We start from the raw sequence: 23,940 nt of genomic DNA on the forward strand, positions 1-23,940 counted from the left end.
TAAGCATGTGTGAAATCATAGCAGTTTATTGGTGGATGAAGTTGTTAGCTCAGGTAGTGAATAAATCAGATTGGAGAATGTAAAGAGATGTAAAAGGGGCCACAGCAGTATGGAGATGATTAAAACAGCTGCCACACTATAATCTAAAACAGTTTTCACACATACAGTCTTAAAATGCTGTCAAGATCATGAATGTGAACAGCACCATTTTTAAAATACTGCCAATTTATCAGTAAGAAAGGTTGTAAGATTACCTGTAATTTACTGGTACAATTCTATGTGTGAACGGAAAATAGGATTATGGGTTTGAACACAGACGAAGTCAGAACGTGTCGCTGACAGCTTCAGGCCAATCATAACACGTTTACCCCTGCACCGTTTACTGAGGTTTCTCACCACACGCTTGCTTGACTTCAAACACATGTCAAGTGCTGAAACTGTCAAATCTCTTCATCAGAGTAGTTTAAAACAATTTACTATCTATTTGCCGAACTGTCCACATTCTTTGCACACTTAGACATGACTGCCTTTATATTTTAGATGCATGTTCCCTACAGTTCAGTTTAAAGTCATCTAGAGTAACTGTGCACGACTGTCAGTGTTTACCACAGAGCTAGAAACAACAAAAATATGGACCGTGGATATAAAGTCATAACCCACCTTTGTTTACTACACAACACCAACCTTGCCATGCAGGGGTTTAGAAGCGACTTTTGCTCTCTGACAAAGAGAGGTAAAGTCATTTTGTTAAATTCGTGGTAATTTACTGAAATTACTGTGTGAAACAGGCTTAGTCTTAATGAGGCGCGACGCTACCTCACCTGATCCCTTCATCGGCCAATGCACTGTCATGTGCTTCAGACACTGGTGTGCAGTTGAATCTGCTAAAAATATATTTATTTTTTATTTAAAAAATCTGTAATTTAGATCATTTAAACCGATATCTAAACAGCACCAAAGCAAGCATCTCTGAGATGTGTGTATGTGTTGACTCACTAATTCATGTGGTCGCTCCCACAATCTTTTAATCTTGTGACTTCCCCTCAGGTTATTCATATATTCTCACCGAAGAATGGCCATCACTGGTGAGGATGTTACGCTGGAGGACATCATTCCCATTTCTTATGATTTTTCGGTTGTTAAAGGTAAAACTGAGCACATATGCTGAAAGAGAATGACACAGAGTGCTTTCATGGTAAATGTTAATAGTTTTATTTCCACAGTTTCATCTCCAGATGAGCTTGCTGTTGTCGGTGAGTGTTTCTTTCTTGTTTATTGCTTTATATATAGTATGTGGATAAAATTACAACAGTGAACTGATACAATCTATATATCCTGTCAAATGAGTATTGGTAAATTAGAGCTACTGTACATTCAATGATCAAAGATCAGCATCCATTGAAAATTATGCTTCATTTGTCACCACATAGGTGCAGATACTCGTGTGCGAGTTACTTATTTCGATGAAGAGTTGGAGCTGAAGTTGCCTTTCGGTTCTCAAACTCGTCTCTTCCTCGTTGAAGTCAATCGGGCGTGGAGTGGTGAGACACACCTTCTTCATGACATTTCATACAGTAGTGTCTGCTCAATTTAGAAATACGTTCCTCATTCAAAAACCCTAAAGTATGTAAACACCTACAAAATGTCACAGGTATGTTCTGATGACACCATAGCCCTTTTCACACAGAGATTATGGAAAATACACAGAAAATGCGACCTTGATTTGTAAGGGATTGTTTGATTTTTGGTTCATTCACACTCTGCCAATGATTTCCAGAATCTGTGCGTGCATTCACACACATACAGTAAAGATCCCGTAAAGGCACGTAACGTATTTTATCCACAGCGTCTGAAGTTTGCTAATTATCCGTGATTTCTCACTCGAGAAACCACGCACGTGCATTTTAGTTAATGACATGATCATAAGGAGCGTGTGATGCGCTGTTTTGTCATGCTGGTGACTGATCTCAGGTTCAGCGCGGATAGTGATGAGCTCACTGATCTCTGCTTCAGTCCAGTTTGCAGACATTTCTTTAGTTATGAATGTTGACCTGCATTTATATGCCTTTGTTAAAGAGCTGAACCATAACTTCGGGTTGCGATGACACATACATCCTCACTACGGCACGCCCCTTACAGCATTGTTTCTGCATCTTGTTTACACACAATGCTTTCTGTGAATGTTAGGGCAAAGTTACTAGGTCCTCTTTACGGGAGCGATCCCAGAACATTTATGGGATGTGTTTGTGTTCACACAGAAGCCTCTCTGAAAACTGAAATTTTCTGGAACCAAAGTGTTGTGTGAATGAGGTTCATGTTAAGTCACTTGTACAGGATAAGTTGGTCATGTTTTGGGAGGCCATTTTTAAAGCACACCCACCATGTGTCTGAAACAGACATGAGGGTTTAAAGGGACACTCCACTTTTATTTTTTGAAAATATACAAATTTTTCAGCTCCCCTAGAGTTAAACCGTTTTGGAATCCATTCAGCTGATCTCCAGGGGCCTCATTTATAAACGTTGCGTACGCACAAAAGAAGGCGTACGCCACTCTCTACGCAATAGTTGTTATTTATAAAAAGCAAACTTGACGGGAAAATGTGCTGTCCGTCACGCAAGCTCTGACCCAGGCGTACGCACAAAAACGGGTGAAATGAGAAATGGTGACACCGTCGGCAGATGGAAGAAACACGTGAAAGTGACAACACTGCCTCTCATAAATAACATGAAGACTTCACAAAGCAAGTCTTACAATTAACAGCCTTACACGAACACCCGTTTGATCGATCAGCAGTGAAACAAAAAAATAAAGAAATCGAAAAATACAACAGAAATTCAAATGAACACATATTTGCTAAAAGAAAAGTTAAATATGTTCTGCAATAATATTGGCATGTTGTGCAATTCATCCTCATAAAGAATATAGTTCACAGAACGAAATAATGTACAAAATTGATATTCTCGTCAATGTGTCCGTCTGGCGGAGCAGATATAGATGCAATTACATAGACAGATAGATAGATAATTAAGGAGATAGATAGATAAATAAATAGATAGATGTATTAATTGTCCACTGGGGAAAGTTGTTTTCATAGTAAACCATATCTTCATAATCTGCGGAATTATGGTATTCATGCATATGCCTTTTAGTGTGTTTTATTTTTGATAAAACAATGTGTGGCGTATGTCTAAACCATTCAGAAAGCAATAAGAAATTACATTTGCGCTGAACAATGTCCCCTTTCCCCCACCCGTGGCAGACACACTCTGGCGATGGAGTGCTAGACGTTTTTGTGCCTCGACTTTGATGTCCGATCATTTCTTTATTTCGGCCACGGTCCGAGGTTGTGAGGCTACAGCATTTACGGAGTCTGCCACCGTTTGCCACTCAAGTGCCTTTTTTGGCATTAGTAATGCCCACACTGTGCCCTCCAAACAACATTTTTCTCCTCTTTTCCACCTCGCCAACGATAACTTCTACTTCACATTGAGTGAAGTTACGTTTTTTTTATTTCTTCTCTGTGTTTGCCATGATTTCGCAATCAATGCATATTAAATTGTGGGCGTTTCACAGACTATTTATGGACAACTATGGGCGTGTCATGAAGCCGCAAAAGCTGCGCTACATGTAGAATTGTTGTGATTTATTAAGGGAAAAATGCGTAGGATGTGCGTGCGCACGGTTTTATAAATCCAATTATTTCTGTGCGTACGCGCGTCCTATGTTTCATCCGTACGCCACTTCTGACGCAAATCCTAAAAGTTTTATAAATGAGGCCCCAGGTCTGGCGGTACCACTTTTAGCATAGCTTAACACAATCCATTGAATCTGATTAGACCATTAGCACCGCGCTAAAAAAATAACCAAAGAATTTCATTATTTTTCCTATTTAAAACTTGACTCTTCTGTAGTTACATTGTGTACTTTAAAAATTAAAAATTGCGATTTTCTAGGCAGATATGTCTAGGAACTATACTCTCATTCTGGCGTAATAATCAAGGACTTTGCTGCCGTAACATGGCTGCAGGAGGCGCAATGATATTACGCACTGCCCGAATATAGTCCCGTGCTATTGAAAGTTACCAAGGGGACTATTTTCGGGCAGTACGTATTATCAAGTTTTAAATAGGAAAAAATCAAAACACTTTGGTTATTTTTAGTGTGATACTAATGGTCAAATCAGATTCAAAGAACTATGCTAAGCTATGCTAAAAGTGGTAGCGCCAGACCCAGAGATCAACTGAATGGATTCCAAGACGGTAAAAATAAAATGTTTTACTCTAGAGGAGCTGGAAAATTTGCATATTTTCAAAAAAAGTGGAGTGTCCCTTTAAACAAGCTGAAATGCTGGTTGGTTTGTTTGAACACATAAGCTAAAACAAATAGTAATGCCTTTAATACATCACCTCTAAGCTGAATAAATAAACTTTTTATTGGTTTGTTAGGATAGGACAATATTTGGCCAAGATAAAACCATTTAAAAATCTGGAATTTGATGAGAAAAATTGCCTTTAAAGATAAATACATTTTATATATATTTATTGAATAAATGTACAAAATATCTTCATGAAACATAAAACATCTTTACTTAATATCCTAATGATTTTTGACGTTAAAAAAAAAAATTATAATTTTGATTCATACAATGTATAGTTGGCTATTTCTACAAATATACACATGCTACTTATGACTGGGTTTGTGGTCCAGGGTCATGAAGACAATACTATCTTAAAACCACACACATTTGTGTAAACGTTTTGTTTTACATAGTTCACATTCAGTTGGCCATTGCAGGGGATTGACGAGCTATGCAAAAAACACCAACAAAGAATTCTTATCTAAATGTATTTCATACCTGCTGAACAAGTTTGTTACAAGAGATGAGAACATAGTAAAGAAATGTTGAACACAGAGTTTAGCAGTGAAAGATCAGACACTGGTTATTCTGGTCTGTTATTAATTAACCTGCTGTAACCAGTGGTACTTTTGGAGCCATTATGCAACAAGTGTTTTACCGACTCCATATTTCTTAATGAAAAATAATGCAAGTCTAAAAAAAACAGTCACAAAGTTTGTTTTCAGTGGGTTCAGTTATCAGGCAACAGCCAAATTTAGCAAGTAAACGTTAAGGCGGACGAGAGAAAATAAGATGAAGGTGAAACGAAAGCATGTTAGAGGCGGAGTTTGGTGGCACATAAGTAGATCTTGTCAGATTGAGGCTTTTTACACTTCACAATCTAAGTGTCGAAATGAAGAGCCTTGCTTTCTTAAGTAATTGCGGATCTAAGTTTGAATCATTTGGATGCTAAAATCAACTGAAAATCTGCCAGAATAAATGCTTTTACTCGCTCACTGGAAGGGGTCCATCATAAACGCTGATGGCAAATAGCAGGGGTCCATCAGATGTGCAGAATAACAGGAAGAATGTAAGAAAACTGCAAGGTAAGCAGCGGTCATAATATAGAAACTCACTTGAGACACCAGCAAGCGCTTGTACAACTAAGGGGAAGTTAGAGCTCAGCTGTACATATGCTGAAAGTGTGAAAACAGGTCTTGTAAGTGTAAGAGAAACAGCAAAGATAAGAGTAGACTTACCCTTAGACTTGTTTCAGGAAACATACCTAATTCATATGTCTGTCAAATGTTATAGAGGGATAGAGAGTGAAACCGTGCAGTTCATTCAATGGGAGTTGTAAGGATGGAAAATGTATTTATAAGTGTATTGTACCTTTAACAGTAAATGAGTGAATGTTTCTTTTAAACATTTAGATGTCTGTGAGCAGTATCCGAAGGTAGAACCAAAATTTGATTGGCTCAACAAATACCGAAAAGTGTCAAAAGGGGCAAAATCTCTAAAAAAATCTCTTACTTCAAGATCCTCCATGCCGAGTCAAATGAAGAGATCAGGTAAGCACCTCAAACTGATCCGACTCTGAACATCTTTCTCCTGTGACAAATCTATACTAATATAAAACTAGATAAAATTGTCTTACTTTCAAAGAGGATTAAGTTATTTTTAACGAACTGGTCGGATGATTGACATTATGGTATCACCAATAGCGTGTTACACTAATAATCCACTTAAGTTAACTCACCATAAAAAAAAAATAATAATAACTAATGCATGTGTAAATAACACGGCTTACATTAGGCAGAGCTCTCTGTGTCGAGTTTATTACGGTTATGTAGTATAGTATAGTATTATTTCAAAATGTTTGTTATTTTGTCCGATATAAAGTGTAGAACAGTGCCTGACTGAAAGTTTGCACTTTGCACGACGGTTAAAGTGTGTCAGTACGACTCTTACTACGATGAGGGCTTAGGTGCCCGTAAATTGAACTGATTGGCTGAAAGACAAGACGGCAGTCGAATGAACAAATCACACTGGGCGTTACGACCCGGCTCATGAATATTAATGCCGTGACGTACTGCACGCTACCGGGAAGGAAGTTGCGAGTCGTCGTCAGCATGACGCCATCATATGTATGAGTCCAACCTTCGCTATAGTAGAGCGTGTAGAAGTGAGACGCTGTTGGATTGTTATGTGTGTAAGTCCGAGCAGAATGTAAATACAGGAAAATGTCTAGTGGTAAGAAACGTGCTGTGCTTTATATTGTCATTGGTTTGATGTTATTCTTTGGTGTATTTGCGCTAGCAGTGTAAAGCGGTGTCTTTTTTCCTGTTAGTAAGTTTGCTGTAGATCATCATGCTGTATGTTGTGCTGTTTACAGTCACTTCATTCACTCTTTATTCATGTTTACTTACAAGTAATGGAGTTATGATCGGTTTAATGGGAACAACACATTCACTGGTTAAATATTACATGCATTGCTAAAGTCACATTTGCTTTGATTAAACGTTTATCAAATGTAATGTCAACGAGGGTGGGTATTTACTTAATAAAGTTCAACATAATGTCTATATCTTGACTACATAACTTGTATATAATATAGTTCGTCACTGAGAGATGTGTTACTCTCTCCAATATTATGCACAAGTCAGAAATGGGCACCTGTTTGTCTGGTTTGTTTTGATGTATTTTGCAGACAGTCCACATTCATTGTGTTGCTGTGGCTTTAGACAAACGATTGCTTTGAAATTTTACTCATGTTTGTTTTTGACCCCGCCCACATTCCTTATCTCCACACCCTTATGACATCATCCCAAGATGAGATACGCCAACCTAACTCATGTCATTATAGTGGCACTTTGACCTGACCTCAGGATTACTTGTTATCAGGATAGATATTGTGTCCTACAGATGTGATGGAGAATTCAAATGTTTGAAAACAGGAAGGTTATATTTATGAAACCCTGGATCAGACCTCACAGGATTAACTGCACTCATTTAATCACATGTTTAATAATGACTGACCTGGTTTATAAGTGATGGTTATGATATAATGCACAGCTAATCTATCAACTTTCTTTCAAACCTCCAGACAAATCACACGCAGGTGACAACGGCAGAGAGCATAAAGAGCTCCAGAAGACCAGAGGAGACGGTGTGCCTGAAAGGTAATGGTCCTAAAAGTTATTTAACGCAGATATTTTAGCTCTTAGGAATAACAAACAAACTGAATGTCGTACAACTCATTTCTGTTCTTACTGACATAAATTTTCATTTGTCAGTCAAACATATCAAGTCATATTCAAAACCTGGTGTTGTTTTGTCAAATGTTTGTTTAGTACTAAAGGATTTGATTTGGTTTGGTTTCAGTCAAGAGCGAGTGAGGGATGACCTCATCCGATCGTCTCAGCCCGTTCTGTCAAATAAAGCCCAGATGCTGGCAATGCCACAGTTCGGCCTGCGAGACAACCTTATCAAATGTGAACTGCTTAAAAATGAGGACGCCTACACCTACATCCAGAACTACAGGTGCGCCACCTTTATAATAAGAACTTTTATTTAAAGGCGTTCTTAGCGAATCTGTGTGTTGATTTTTGAAATGTGTTTTCAAACAAACTGAGTGTAGTTAACTCCTCCCCCTCCCTTCTGTGCTTTCATGAACGCGCCCAAACCCAACCGCCAAATCCTTCTTGGCGTTTATTGGTTAGAATACTTTGTTATGGTTTCTGGTGTAGGTTTGGCCAGTTTGTTATTATTGCTGTTTGTGGAGGCTGGGCTGTCTACAGAGATCGCGTTTTTTTTACAGTTTGATCAGCGGACAGGAAGCAAGCAGATAGTGAGGAGATGTTTGCTGTATGTAACAAAAAATATTTTATGGTCTAAAACGTGTGAATTCGCTTAGAGAACCTTTAACCAGGGTAGACCGGTAGTCTTTTGACAGATCGATGTAGTTTTCCAATTAAAGCTCAATTGGTAGAGGTCAAATGTATGAATGTAAACGTGCCCTGGCCAAAAAGCAGAGGGATCATTAAAGATTAGAGATGGGTATTTTTACATTTTATTGATACCAATTGCTTATCAATATCGGTTATTATCCATAACAAAACACAGCGTATAACTCACATGGCATAAAACTCATTGGTTTATAATTTGGTGCAAAAAGACATGATGTGAAAAGATTACAATTTATTTTATTACTGTTGAACTTTACAGCAGTTTACAAACACCTCTACACAAACAGAAGTAGATGCATAAAGCACATTGTGTGCCTCTTCTGTTCGCTAAATCTAGAGAAAGAGTTGCTAACACTGGTGAAACAGTGCATCAGTGCAGAAGCTGTGGTTTATTGCTAAAGTTAGTGTGCGTGCAATCTAACACCAACCGCTCAAGCTGAGTGTTATTTTAGCTTGAGGAGGCAGAGGCAAGGGAGGTGGATTTGAAGCTGCACTGCAAAAAATGACTTTCTTACTTTGTATTTTTGTCTTGTTTTCAGTATAAATATCAAAACATTCTTAAATTCAGGGTTCCCACGGGTCCCTGAAATCCTTGAAAGTTTGTGAATCTGGGGAAAAAATTCAAGGCCCTGAGAAGTTTTAAAAAAACTCTACGTACATAGATACAGGTCATTGAAAGTGCTTGAATCTATTTTATGCAAGAAGTTTTCTGGAAAAAATCCCTATTATTCCCTGTGTAGTGTAGGATAATATCATACACATTCAAGACTTTTCAAGCACACGTGCTAAACTGTTCAATTTAAATGCTTATAATTTCTGTATGCGAATGTTGATTCATACCAAAATGCTTTTTTGCATAGTTGTGTTTGACACATGAAAATGTCTCGGGTTACGTATGTAACTGTTGTTCCCTGAGAAGGGAACGAGACGCTGCGTCTCCCTTGCAATACTTCCTGCGTCCCTGTAACGCCGTCTTTGGCAATATTTCAGATAGCGATATACTTCCTGGCTCCCGCGTCACCCTGTCTTTGTCGTTAAGCCTCACCATTGGTTAAATTTGATATACACATTCAGACCCACTTACCCAAAGTGACACCGCAGTGATGCAGCGTGAGTTCCCTCAAAAGGGAACTGTAACAATGTATCTTAAAAGGTAACACAATGTAACCTTGCTCTCACTTGAAATGTGTCCCCACATTTAGTCTTTGAATTTGAGGGTATTGGACCTTGAAAGTTAACTAAGGTGTGGGAACCCTGTATTTTAAGGTGCTTTTTCTTTATGAGCAAAATGACTTAAAAACAAGTCTAGTTTTTAGACAAAAAAATCTTGAAATAAGTTAATTTTTTTTTAGACACTTAATTCAAGAAAATGTTCACCACATTGGCAGATATTTTTGCTTGTTTTAAGCACACATTCACTTAAATTGTATATTTTTTGTCTAAAAAACTTTTTTTAGGTCATTTTGCTCATAAAGAAGCTACTTTCTTAATTCTTAATTTAAGAAGTTTTAGATATTTCTACTGAAAACAAGACAAAAATAGTAAGAAAGTCATTTTGTGTTGCTTGAGTTATATTACGTGTTTTTTTGGTAACTATATTAGTAGTGTTGCCTCCTTTGTTTATTATTACACTATTGCAGATGTTGCATTTTACATTTATGCATTTAACAGACCCTTTTATCCAAAGCAACTTACAGTGCTTTACAACGTATACATTTTTTATCAGTTTGTGTGTTCCCTGGGATTTAACCCATTACCTTTTGCTAACACAATGCTCTACCACAGTGGTTCTCAAACTGGGAGCCCTGAGATGGTGCCAGGGGGGCCCCAGTTTTATGACATTTTATAAAATACATTCATTAATAAACATTCTGTGTAATAAATCCTCAGAAAAATAAGGCTACTAACCAACAGGAATACATTTTATAATTTAATATGTTTCGTTTAGTTAAAATTTTAAGTTATGGAATGTTTTCCTTGGGGGGCCATGAAGGGATGCACTGTACACAAGGGGGGCCACATGCCGAAAAAGTTTGAGAACCACAGCTCTACCACTGAGCTATACATGAACTCAACACTGGTTTTAACACTGGTGTCGCAGTGTAAAACCTTTTAACCATTTCACCTCACCGCAATGACTGATCTTCTGTGCACAAACACACACCGCACATGTGCAAGGATGTCACACCCACATCTGACAAATGTTGGGCAGCTGATGACAATGTTCAGGGGAGCAAAATGATAAGCAGCAGCTTTTAATTCACTATAATTAACGTCAAAGTATACAGAGAAAAAACAATCAAGTGTCATTTACAGTATTGTTTGTCTTGAAGCTTATGGGTAGTTTAACTCTTTCAATGGGTAGTTTAACGTTTTAAAAAAAAAGTTCCCAGCCCCTCCAGCGTTTTTCATGATTTTCAAGTTATAATGCCTTCCAGAAAATGTTCTTCTTTAAATATATAAACATACAATATACCAAATGAAAGAACAGACCCTCTGCTTTCAAAAAAAAAAAAAAAAACGTTTCATCCTACCTTCAGTGGTTCATTTATAATCAGCTTTTGAATATGGGTAGGTTTCTGCAAAAACACCACATTTTGAGCAAAAAGCAGAGATAATTCCATTTTTGTGACTGACTTTTCATAGAGATCCCATTCAGAGCGATCTTTAAAACAGACACGGACATGCAGCAGCTCCGTGAAATCGTAATCTGAAGGTAAAAAATCTGTGCCCATTCATCATACACTGTGTGATTTTTCATGAAGTCTGTCAGTGTCCTCCAGTATCTGCAGACTTTTTCTAACAATTATCCAGACTGTGGATGGATGTACAGTCAGGCTTTTGTGATGTATAAGACTCTAGTCTCTTCTTCTATGCTGGCTGTTTTTTTTTTACTTTATAGTATTGTCCTTTTATCACTTCTCTATTTATTATGTTATTAATTATACTTACAATGAGATTCAAATATAATGAATTGTAAACAATGTTTTGAATGTTAAAGAGGAACCGTCTGGCACTAACTCTGAGCTTATTTATAGTCTTTGTCTGTATGTTACATAGTTAGGATGCATCTTCGTGTTTCACTTCAGTTTTTCCTAGACAGAGTTGACTGTAGTGCAAGGTCACTCAGTTTGGATGAAAGCTGCAACGCTCATTCAACAGTATTGAAAGATAAATGTTTTCACATGAATAAGAGTTGTTATATTAAATCTGTACTGCTTTATTCTGACCTCATAGTCCTAAGATGTTTCTTTATTTACACCGGCTGCTTCTCTCTTAATCTTCATGTGATGGTTTTAATGGATCATTGTGTTCTCATTATATACTCACAGCTTTTTCCTGGGCACCTACAATGTAAATGGTCAAAATCCAAAGGAAAGTCTTATTCCATGGCTGGGATCCACCGCAGATCCTCCAGACTTTTATCTTTTGGGGTAAGACCTTTTTGTAGTTTTATCAGTAAAAATGAGTGAAATATAAAAAGAGCCCATGTAAAGCAAAACCTTTCACATCTCCACCTGTTATGCTTTGAAAATTTTGATCATTGAGTTTCATTAGAAGCTTACGGTCGAGTGTAGATGATGATGATGATGATGATGAATTAATGATGCAGGGCTGTATCAACACCTGGACATCTTATAATTGTTGAAATATGCATATAACTCTAATTGACTAAAGCCAATGAAGGTGTGATCACTGAAGCCTTTATAACCTTTTTTTAAAGCTCACGTAACACACGCTGTTTCTGCATTTCTGATATTAATCTGGAGTACCTATGGAGTAGTATGACATCCTTTATATCTCTGAAGAGTCTTTAGTTTAATCAGATTTATAAAAGAAAGATTAGCTTTACCGAATCTTTCCGATAACGTACGAAAAAATGAAGAAGGAGGAGTTATAACACGGGAGGAGCGAGTACGAGTCATGCAACACTATACAACACTGTTTTAACTTATGATTCACTACATGTTCGTGTCATTTATATAATATACACGCGCCTATTTCCAACATAATACAGAAGTCTTACTTACCACGTGTAACTCGTCATGAAAATCCACCGCATCAAACACACACACGCAAAACTCCGCTGCTAATCCGGATAATAAACTATATCCATTGTTTCCATAAGGCTGGATGTCTTCTCCTTACATCCAAAAACACACTTCTTGTTGTGCCATTGTTGACTTTTGAAATTAAACAAAGCTGAGTGGCGTGATAAGCTGTTAGCAAGCTCTAGCGTCTCCCGCTGACTGACGGCTGGGCGGGGTTTTCCAGGGGAAGTTTTCCGGCGGAAGCCCATATAAAGAAGTGATACGTATCGAAAACCCCTGAAACGTCAGTTAGAACCGTAATCGAAAAAAATTAGCCGAAACTTGTACGAACCCTGGCGAAGTGCATTCGGCACAGAAATACTCTGAAACACGCCCAACTGCATTTTTGACACTTTGCCTACATTTAGCATGAGGAAACAACTCTATAACTGTGTTAATAAGTCAGAATGCTTGAAATACCATTAAACCCCCCCTTTAAATAAATTTACATGTAGGATTGTGTTTCCTTCTGTTTTTGTGAGTCAGTCATGTAATGTTTGATTAAGGATACCATATGACCTTCAGTGTTACAATATGCAAAACTATATTTCAAAGGAATGATGAGGATGCGTTGTTGTTTTGTGCTGTAGGTTTCAGGAGTTGGACCTCAGTAAAGAGGCGTTCCTCTTCAACGACACCCCTAAAGAACCTGAATGGATGTTAGCCGTCTACAAGGGCCTCCATCCAGATGCCAAGTACGCTTTAGTAAGGACATCTCAGCCCTCACATTGTGATGTTTTAATAGGGCTTTCTGTACATTACAACATTTTATACATTGTGCACTTTTTTTTGCACCTTTTCCTATCATGGCCGTAACAGTTACTATTTACAACAATTTATACTGATCACTGTAAAGAGGTTTGCACAAACTCATCTATTCTGAAATTCAGAGGAGGCCCTCGGCACAGTTCCTGATGTTTATGTTGTAAAATGTTTGCTTGTAAAAGCTAAAAAAAAACAAATAATTTTTTTTATTTAGTCCTTGTTTAGTAAGAACGCAAATTAACTACAGGTTTAATAAGACCTGAAAAAAGTTGAGGTGTTTTTTCATTCATGCGAATAATGGGAGATGGAAACTCATTTGCCCAATTAATTCAGATTTAACGGACGTTAAACCCACGTGACTGTCCATCTAGCTGTTTCCGCTGTCATTGTCTTTCCCATTTATGGGTCTCGACGTCGTCACAATGTCCTTGCTGCTAGTGCCTTCATCAAAAATTCTGCATTTATTTTGCTAATTACATGAATAACTTGCCCAATCCAGTCCTTTCTCCATTTTCCAAGTGTCTTTCAAACATGTTAAGGAGACAATTGCATACGATTTGTCATGCAGTCCTAGTTTAAATGTGTGTTTGTGTTTTAGGTGAAAGTGGTTCGGCTGGTGGGCATCATGTTGGTGATGTACGTGAAGGCAGAGCATGCAGCGCACATCTCCGAGGTGCAGACGGAGAGCGTCGGCACAGGTGTCATGAGCCGATTGGTGAGAAGTCTCTCTTTTCTTTTTCTTGAGATGCGCTGCATGAAGGGGGTTTTAAATGAAGCTCATGTCATATTCAGGGCAATAAAGGTGCTGTGGCCGTTCGCTTCCGCTTCCATAACTCGGACATCTGTGTTGTGAACTCTCACCTGGCTGCGCACACAGAAGAGTTTGAAAGACGCAATCAGGACTTCAAGGACATTTGCCGGAGGATGCAGTTTGAACAGCTGAACCCGACGCTTCCACCTCTCACTATCATGAAACACAAGTAAGAGAGTGATTATAACACGATGATTAGTTTATACTGTACGTGTCATTCAACATCAGAGCCTTTCATTGTAATGTTTCATTGTGTGCCAGGGTCATGGGTTTGATTCCCAGGAAGACTACTACATTGATCAAATGCATAAATGTATATGTACTGATTTTATTTCCAGTGTCGTATTGTGGCTGGGAGATCTAAACTACAGAATAAGTGATCTCGAAGTAGATCACGTGAAGGACCTAATAGCTAAAAAGGATTTTGAGACCCTTTACAATCATGACCAGGTAAGGTCTTCATACATCCAGATGTCTTTTTAGACTGCATGATCTGATCATATCTGTTTAGATTTACACTTAATCCATTTGATCTTTTCTGTCTATCTGTCCTCATGCCTAAATAAAGTCATCTTCTCTTTCTCTCCTCTCAGCTAAAGAGGCAGATGGATGAAGAAGCTGTGTTTGTGGGCTTCACAGAGGGGGAGATTGATTTCCAGCCCACTTATAAATATAACACCGGCTCAGATCAGTGGGACACAAGGTAAGAGAGCAGGACCACAGCTACCTTCCACTGTCCCCTTTAAAGAAAACAAAAAGGACTTTGTCTTCTCTTGCATGTAACTCATCCTGCACTGTTTGTGCTATGGGTATGAATGATCAGACAGGAGATCAGACTTTACACCTGGCAGACAATAAACTTATATTAAATTTAATATTAAAGCCAAGTCATTTATAAACACCAAAATGCAGATAAGAGTAAGGTTGCTTTGTACATTTTTTTGAAATGTTTGTAATTTTAGGACATTTACTCATTTGGTCCAAGTAGTTAACCTAACTCAAATTACTGAGGGTGTGTTTATACAGTCCTTCCAGAAAAATGCTGAGTTTTTTGTGATGGTTGCCTGCAAAAATCCTTGAGCACGTTTTCTTAAAAAATGCAATGGAATATGCGGTATATTTATGCAATTGTATGCAACGAATTGCGAAAACTTGCAAAAACTGCGGGAACTTGCAAAAAACTGCGGTTGGGGTTTGCAGCTTTTTAGTGATGTTCACATCACGTAATTGTCACTTCATAACGTTCCCATAGCAACAGGGGACATGGCTGCGCTTGTGTGAAGTAAAGGCAACATTATTTTACTTTCTGTTACGAAATTGCGGGGATTATGAAATCACGCAAGCCCTGCATATTTTGCGCACGGAAACCTGCTATTTATGCGTCGAAAGTGCAGCGTATTTGAAAAAATGCTGCCCCGCATAATATGCAGACTTTGGCTGATTATGCATTTGCGACGTGTGTGTGTGTGTTTCAGTCGTGTAGTGCAGACAGAGATCTTTTTCTGAAATGCAAGTATAGATGATGGTATGTGACGAGAGCTTGTGCGTCGAGATTAAAAAATTAATAGACCCTTTTACAGCCCACGTGATCAAATAGCCTGCGCACGCATTTCGGCACGAGTTAGCAACTCAGAAAGTTTATTAAAACTGTTTCCCAGAATCAAAATGTCTGGTGGTTGCGTTTGGTTGCACTAATATAATATACTAATATAAGTATATATGTATCTGGCAACTTTATTTTTGGCCATCTGCTAACGTCTTCTATCCACTCCACTATAGTACACGGATCTGGTAGCTGTGTTGAAAAAGTTGATAAAGTTAACTAACTTTTTAAAATAACTTTCTCTGTCTGTGTTGCTTCACTGCTGATTCTTGCCATACTTTCGTTGCCAAACTGCGCGCGCATACGTTGCCACGTCATCATTGTATACAAACAGTAAAAGGGTCTATAATGTCATGAGATTTCTCGTGGAGGTGAAAAGCTGGTCATTTCTCAAACAAAAGGCTGCATCCTTCGCATTTGTAGACTACATATATCATAAAGACCATAATAACAATTATAAAGTTGTTTACTATAATATTTAGTTAATTTTAAATGATTGTAATATGCTTTTGACATGTAATGCTCAGTTAACTGAAATAAACCAGGCTTGATGACGTATGCATCCTGCATATACGACTTCCGGAAGACGCAGCTTTCTGTTTGAGAAACGGCCACTGTCCTAATATCAGTATAAAGTTAAGTTTCTGGCTAAACTTATATGTGAATGCATTATAGTCCGTCTTTTACTGCGTGTGCTTTTTTGTTTGGGTTTCCAATAATGTTCATCTGAATAACAGTGGCTGTATCATTTCTATTGTAAAGAATTAGACAAATATCAAAGATTTAAATGCATTTAAACGTTGTTTGGCTAAAGTTACGGTAAGCATCTAAAGTGAAAGTAACAGAAGCAGGTCCTTTAGTGCCCCCTGCAGGCATTGTAATAAAATCAGCATTATGGATTATAACAAAAGGTTACCTACATAATATTGTAATGTTTAACCAATTATTATTGCATCATCATCATTATGTAATTTTAAAGGTTAGTGCTCACTTGGGTTTATTTTTATAAATTTTATTATCAATTAGCTAAATAATTGTTAGGGACAGTCCTGATTAGTTAAAACATTTCAAAGTAATGCAATTTCAGTTTTCCATTCATTTATTTTATCATTGAGGATTTTTTAAAAAGTGTAAAAATATGGTTCTCGAGAACCTAATCTTTTGTCTTGTCTCGTGGATTAACAAAATGCATTAGTGCGAACTTGACCATCAACCTCAACACAAACTTCAATCATGAGCACATCAACCAAAAACAACTTGTGAATATAACAGATAACTAGAGAAATAAATCCAGCAAAGACTAAAACCGTAATGCTTCTTAACTCATTCACCGCCTGCCTTTTTGAGAAAAGTTGCCCACCTGCATTTTTGTGATTTTAACAAAAGTTTCACAAAATTCCTTGCAGGAAAAATTATCTTCTATAAATATATAAACATACAAATTATATCAAATTAAAGAACACACCTTCTGCTTTCAAACAAACAAAAAACAAACAAACAAAATGGGGAAAAACGTATCATTATATATTTACTTTTTCCACTTAATTTAACCACTGAAATATGGATATTTCTCTTAAAAAATACAACATTTTGAGCAAAAAGCTTAAAAAATTGCGTTTTTGTAAAGGAATTTATGTTAGAGATCAGACTCAGAATGACTTTCAAACATAAAGGCAGTTAAAATAAATCATTAAATCTTTTTAACTTCCGTTTTTGATAAATTCGGTTTGCGGTATTACACTTTCACTTTGAAATTCGTCCAGAAAGGCATATTTATTAGTTAAATATTAACTCATAATTGACGAGATAACTCGTCAATGGCGGTGAATGAGTTAATAATAACAACCATCAAATATGAAAATGCCACAGTAAGAATGTACTGTATATTAAACACAAGTCACTAAAATCATCTTTGTTAGCAACATCTTATTCAGTATATACTGAGTAAAATATGAAATGACTGCAGTCCTTGTTTTTGTGACTTTATATGTATGCAGTGAGAAGTGCAGAGTACCAGCGTGGTGTGACCGCATCCTGTGGAGGGGAAAGAATGTTAAACAGCTTCATTATGAGAGTCACATGACCCTAAAGACCAGTGATCACAAACCTGTCAGCTCTCTAATGGAGATCGGGGTGAGAATGCCTACTTTAGTTACCTTTCAGCCAATCGTCATCCTCGGTCCTCTTTAATGACACGTCTACTGTATATCTTTACTCTGAATAGATCAAGGTGGTGCACGAGGAGTCCTACAAGAAAACATTTGAGGAGATCGTTCGGAATATTGACAAACTGGAGAATGATTGCATTCCTTCAGTGTCTGTCTCGCAGACTGAGGTAATGCTCATCTGTTGTAAGAATTTATTCATTGGTTTTAATACGGTTCACGTTGAAATGTTTAATTTTAATTTTTCTTTTCTTCATGATCGTGCTGTAGTTTCATTTCAAGGATGTGAAGTTTATGCAGCATCAGGCACATACGGTGACTGTTTACAATGAGGGCCAGGTGCCGTGTCAGTTTGAGTTCATTCAGAAGTTAGATGAACCTGCATACTGTAAACCCTGGTTAACAGCAAACCCAGCTAAAGGCTTCCTGGCCCAGGGTGAGACTTTTACACCTTCATCTTAGTCAACACTCTTTACAAATGTTTGCCTAGTTGTTTGGTCATTTTACTAGTTAACATATCCTAAATAGACCATTTACACCAGCATGAAATGAACTGGTGAGAGTATGTTTCAGTGGGTGGAGTTTCTCAGATCAACAGGTCAAATATGATATAAAAACAAGTCATAGACTGGTGGTGGTGATGCCGATGTGTTGTGCTGTCTGTGTACTGTAGGTGCCAGTGTTGACATCGACCTGGAGGTGTTTGTGAACCGTACCACAGCCCCAGAGCTGAACACAGGCCAGCAGACACTTGAAGACATCTTGATTCTTCATCTGGAGAGGGGTAAAGACTACTTCATCTCTGTCACAGGCTCATATCTGCCCAGCTGTTTCGGCTCTTCGCTCAGTACCCTGTGTCTTCTGAGAGAACCTATACAGGAGATGTCAATGGACACCATCAGAGACCTGGTGAGATCTTTCACTAGAAGCTTCATGCTCATCAGTAAACTCACAGTTGTGGAGGGTCAGTCTGAGGCGTGGAGATGCTTTGTTGGATAACTGTTTGATGTAAATCACAAATCGCGATTAATCACATACAAAATTAAAGTTTGTTTTTGCATAGTACCGGTACTGTATATGTGTGTGCACTGTGTGTAATTATTTTGTATGTATTAATACACATATATGTATAAATGTCGTTCTATGTGTTATATGAAATATATCAAAATCTAAATAAATATATACATTAGGGATGCACCGATAGGATTTTTTTGGACCGATACCGATTTAAACAGACAACTTCTGGCCGATACCGATATTAAACACTTGTATACAATACTATACAGTTGGTCTATTAGCTAGTTTATTTCTACATCAAATTATTTTTACTGAACATGGATTGGATCTAATTAACATTTAACTGACCAACATAATAAGAGAGGCACAAATTAAGCTAAAACAAATATAATAAGACAGCATGACAACCTTCAAAGGTGGTTTTTGCTATTTAGCATTTATTTTATTAACAACATTAACTAATTTTTCTTTTTACATATAATGGATTTCTTTATGCAGTTAATTTATAAACAATCGGTATCGGCCTTTCTCGTGCTATTGCCGATATGCCGATGGTTTCAAATTCATCAAAAATCGGCGATAAATATCGCCGGCCGATACATCGGTGCATCACTAATAAACATTTAAAAGTTTCTTGAATACATACATGCATGTGTGTGTATTTCTTTATACAAAATAATTACACGCAGTGCACACACACATATAATGCAAAAACAAACTTTTATTTTGTACTCGATTAATCACCGTTAATCTTTTGACAGGCCTACTAATAATGTAAAGCAGAAAAACAAATGGTACACAATGTGTAACAACTACTAGAGAATATCTGCTTTAGAGAATATATCTCTCAGCCTTTTATTTTGGGATGTCCTTTTCCTATAAAAAATGCTTAAACCAACACTTTTTTTGTTTGTTTTTGTTTTTAGTCTCTGAAGTCAAATAGTCAACTGAACGAATCTGAAGCTGAGAAACCTCAAGAAATCCCGAAGGAAATATGGATGATGGTCGAACATCTCTACCGTAATGCAAAAAAACAGGTCTCATTATTTTCTTTTGGCTCTGTACCAACATTTTGGCTTCAGAACTGCACCAGAATACCTTGGTATCAGTACTGAATCTGTACCATAATTGAAAAATAACCAGTTTCAAAAGATAAATTAAATGATAGATGTTTTTGCCTGAAGCAACAACAAACAGCACTGCATTCAGATACAATTAATCCTTAAAGGGAAACCAGGCAAGTCTGCGTAATATTTCTCTACGAGCTCCCCCTAGTGTCTGAAAGTAAATGCTTTCAAAGACACTGTCGTAAAAACTAACTGTTGTCCCCCCCCGGAACCAAGTTTATCAGCTTATTTCCAATCCAGTTATGTTCAACAATTGCTAGCCGTGTTTAGCTCGCCTGCCTCTGTGTTGTTTGCCGTAAAGTGATCCTGCTTCTCGCGATATCTGAGACTTTGCGAGACTGAAGGACACCGGGTTGGATACAGCGAACTTGCAAGTGGGGTATTCTTCCTACAGACGGTAGGGTCGGGCGAGAGAGACTTCATTCGTCCGGTAATGAGTCATTTAACCATATACCGACTTACGAAGATGATTTATTAACATAAAAATGCTGCCTTGTGTCCCTTTAAAGTAAGATGCAACTTTCAAGCGTCCTATCACTGTTTATAAGTCCCGGACAACAGGTTTAAATGCATGCAAGGTCAAAAAACACTGTAATTGTCTCAAAATATAAATTTAAAATTACCCCATTTCTCAGAGATCCCCAAATGATTCGTGTGAAGCCGTTCAACAACTCAGTCTGCCTAAACTCCACCTTTCAGTAGCCTACTCTGCTCTGATTGGTCAACTGACACAGTCTCCGCACAGATCAGTGGCACAGACCAACAATAGTGCAACATCTATTGACCTAGTGCTAACATGATTTACATCTATACACATCATTCATCATTATTCCAAGCAATTAAAACAACGACAAAAACTAACGTTTTTACACTCATTTAAGCATTTATGTAAACTAACCGGACTATAGACGGTTTCAGCAGTAAAAACATAAACAAGCGGCTGTCGCGGTCCGCACGTAACTTCCGGTAAACTCCGCTAAGAATAACTAACAACAAAGTTCTTTAAACTTATTTTATTTATATAACAAGCAAAAAAACAACACCTATATTACTTAGGAAACCAAAACATTTGTAATTTTCGACGAGGCATTCGTTCAAGAGATCAGTTTAGTAACTAGTCAGACCATTAAAAAAAACAAAACCGGACGTAAGGTTCGGATCGAGACGTGTATCACGTGCGTCCGATGAAAGCGTCTATAGCAAAAATATAAACACAAGTGCACATGCATTAGCCGCTAGCTAACGTGACTCCCTGACAGTATATTAAGAGTTTAAACAACGACATCATTTATCATTAATCCAAGCAATAAAAACGACGAAAGACACTAACGTTTTTACACTCATTTAAGCATTTATGTAAGCTAACCGGACCATAGCAAAAATCCAAACACTAATGTTTACACACTGACTAGCTGTGAGCAGGTCATAGTTTTCGTTTCTCCAGTGTGGGCAAGGCTGTAGGCGGAGATTATTATGCAAAGTGTTGGTATTACATGGATAAAGACAGGCAGGAGATTCAATCCATATGACGACTCGTTTCAGAATCGACTCCCTACTTTAGAAGCCAATACACTTTACATTGATGGACAGCTACATGACACACTGTAATACAGGTCAGTTTTGATTTTGGATCTGTGTGGCTCTTTAAAAGGGGAATGGGAAAGGAAAAGAAATAGAAAAAACACAACACCTCAATCAGTAGGAAGAAAATCGTCATTTGTGACCTGTGCTGTCTGAATGCACACGGTCTAATTCTGAGCTACAGGAAAACATGTCCACTATATAAAGTTTTTGTACAAAAAAAAAACATAAAAGGGGACGTATCATGAAAATCTGACTTTTTCCATGTTTAAGTTCTATAATTGGGTCCCCAGTGCTTCTATCAACCTAGAAAATGTGAACAAGATCAACCCAGTAACTTAGTTTTTGGTAAACCATTCTCTACAAGCATGTGAAAAAATAGTTCATTGAAATTTGGCTCCCCTTGTGATGTCAAAAGGGGATAATACCACCCCTTAATGTGCACTATCCATCCACAGCACTGCCATTAAGTGCAGAGATCAGCTCATTTGCATTTTAAAGGACACACCCAAGAACGGCACATTTTTGCTCACACCTACAAAGTGGCAATTTTATAATAAATGATCTATACGGTATTTTGAGCTAAAACTTCACATACGTACTCTGAGGACACCAAAGATGTATTTGACATCTTAAAAAAGTCTTGTGAAATGTCCCCTTTAAGCCCTCGTCTAGTGTGGTGTGCTAAACTGTGCTGTTGTAGGTCAGTATTGTTGAAGTCACACAGCAGGAATCTGTGAAGGGAATGAACCTGAAACAAACAAAACTGAGCCATTCATCTGAACCATTCTTGAGTGTTTAGAGATGTTGTATTAATGTTGTATTGAGGTCTTTTGTGGTGGTTTGTGTGTTGCAGGAAGATCTCTTTCAACAGCCCGGCCTCCGCAGCGAGTTTGAAGAGATTCGGGATTGTCTGGACACCTGCTGCTTAGACACTCTCCGTATCCTTCCCTATACTATACAAATATCTTAGATCTTGCCATGACTGCTGTTGAGGGCTCTTAACTTTGAGTACTATCAGCGGGGAGTAATCATTCAGTGGCTGAAGCCCTCCTCCTGTTCCTGGATGCTCTTCCTGAACCTGTCATCCCTTTCTCTTTCTATCAGCAGTGCTTGGACAGCTGCTCAGACAGCACTCATTGTAAACAGGTCTGTGTCCTCAAAACCTTTTCTTTTTTAACCTCTTCTAATGCTAAGCACACAACTGTTTATCACAACACTGTACACATTACAAGACAAACAATACCACAGTGCGGCACACTACACAACCGATCGTCACCTGGGGCTAGTGGTTACAGATTACGAACTCAGACCTTTACATTTGTCGTTCAACATCCAGCCAGAGGTGCCCACATTAAAGAATGGAAGAGATTTGGCTTTTTATCAGCTACTCAAAACAATAAAGGCATCTCGTAGTGTGTGCTTAAGGGCGAATTATATTTTTGCATTTGACTTTGTCCTGTCAATGTGCCTCTCATGAAGAAAATGGTGAAGATCAGTGCTCTGCCCCATAGGCTATGTGTCAGTTTTCATTTATACTTTTGCGTTATTGTTCACGTCGATGTGAAACAACTGGAAAGATCATTATACAGTATCAGTATAATTTGTAAATAAAATGATGTTGTTGTTTTCTCCACAGATTATTGCTATGCTACCTCAGTGCCATAAAAATGTTTTTAACTATTTAGTGGCTTTCCTTCAAGAACTGTTGAAGTACTCTGCACATAATCGCCTGGATATGAGTATTTTAGGTACGTTAACAAAACACTTTCATGATCTGTTTTTGTGTCAATCTTTGAATCAGAAAGCTTATTTAACTGAGACACATTAATTATTTACTGAAGATTAAAACAAAATACTCCTAACAAAAGACCATTTGTATGTGTTTAAAAAGATAACATTTTGATTCGGGGGCATTCTGGTACTTTCAGTTTTTTAATTTAACAGTTTCTCTGGGATTTCCAGGGAATGCAAATGGACTGCCAGAAATGTTCATGAATAATCCCATCCAGTCCGAGGCTGAAATGTTTATGACTGCTTTCTCTTTTGTTTTCAGCCCCAGTTTTTGCTGGCCTTTTGCTTAGATCACCCACGAAGCAAGATCTTATAGAGAAAAGAAAGGGGAAGGAGTTTTTTCAGCATTTCTTAGTTGAGATGCCCTCTGACGGTGACATTAATGAGAAATCACCTGAATAATGTACTGCATCACTTGACACAAATACTTTTTACACAATTATGTTCATAGACCTCGTAGTTGCCTTTTAATTCAAAGCATTTAAAACAAATACGTTTTATTTTAAAACCAGATGGCAGGGGGAGTAATTGTTTGAGAAATAGTGACTATTTAATGAAAAATATTTTTAATGTTTGTAAATACAATGTTTGTATATTAAATATGAATTGAATATAATAGAATTCGCAATGCTTGACTTTATTATTCCTTTCTTAATAAATGCCTATAATCAAAGAAAATCG

The 23,940-nt window shown here is 37.6% G+C and overlaps 1 protein-coding gene across 3 annotated transcripts in view; it reads left to right on the top strand.

The window, feature by feature from the left end:
* Positions 1-23,940, top strand: part of inpp5b (inositol polyphosphate-5-phosphatase B) — a 31,057-nt gene extending 7,117 nt beyond the window's left edge. Inside the window, exons 3-23 of one of the 3 annotated variants that reach the window (XM_065246347.2) lie at positions 1,048-1,145; positions 1,224-1,253; positions 1,431-1,541; positions 5,771-5,908; positions 7,444-7,519; positions 7,722-7,880; positions 11,638-11,739; positions 12,987-13,101; positions 13,760-13,876; positions 13,954-14,141; positions 14,311-14,422; positions 14,566-14,675; positions 17,573-17,708; positions 17,800-17,910; positions 18,011-18,176; positions 18,414-18,649; positions 19,684-19,794; positions 22,322-22,406; positions 22,487-22,614; positions 23,105-23,216; positions 23,522-23,940. In XM_065246347.2, coding sequence (XP_065102419.2) covers positions 1,048-1,145; positions 1,224-1,253; positions 1,431-1,541; positions 5,771-5,908; positions 7,444-7,519; positions 7,722-7,880; positions 11,638-11,739; positions 12,987-13,101; positions 13,760-13,876; positions 13,954-14,141; positions 14,311-14,422; positions 14,566-14,675; positions 17,573-17,708; positions 17,800-17,910; positions 18,011-18,176; positions 18,414-18,649; positions 19,684-19,794; positions 22,322-22,406; positions 22,487-22,614; positions 23,105-23,216; positions 23,522-23,661 — 2,581 coding nt within the window. In that variant the 3' untranslated portion in view covers positions 23,662-23,940. Of the gene's footprint in view, positions 1-1,047; positions 1,146-1,223; positions 1,254-1,430; positions 1,542-5,079; positions 5,444-5,770; positions 5,909-6,471; positions 6,591-7,443; positions 7,520-7,721; positions 7,881-11,637; positions 11,740-12,986; positions 13,102-13,759; positions 13,877-13,953; positions 14,142-14,310; positions 14,423-14,565; positions 14,676-17,572; positions 17,709-17,799; positions 17,911-18,010; positions 18,177-18,413; positions 18,650-19,683; positions 19,795-22,321; positions 22,407-22,486; positions 22,615-23,104; positions 23,217-23,521 lie in introns of those variants that run through there. The other 2 variants (XM_065246348.2, XM_065246349.2) reach the window with 2 other exon arrangements.

This window comes from Paramisgurnus dabryanus, chromosome 13 (assembly GCF_030506205.2).
Source record: "Paramisgurnus dabryanus chromosome 13, PD_genome_1.1, whole genome shotgun sequence".
NCBI lineage: Eukaryota > Metazoa > Chordata > Actinopteri > Cypriniformes > Cobitidae > Paramisgurnus > Paramisgurnus dabryanus.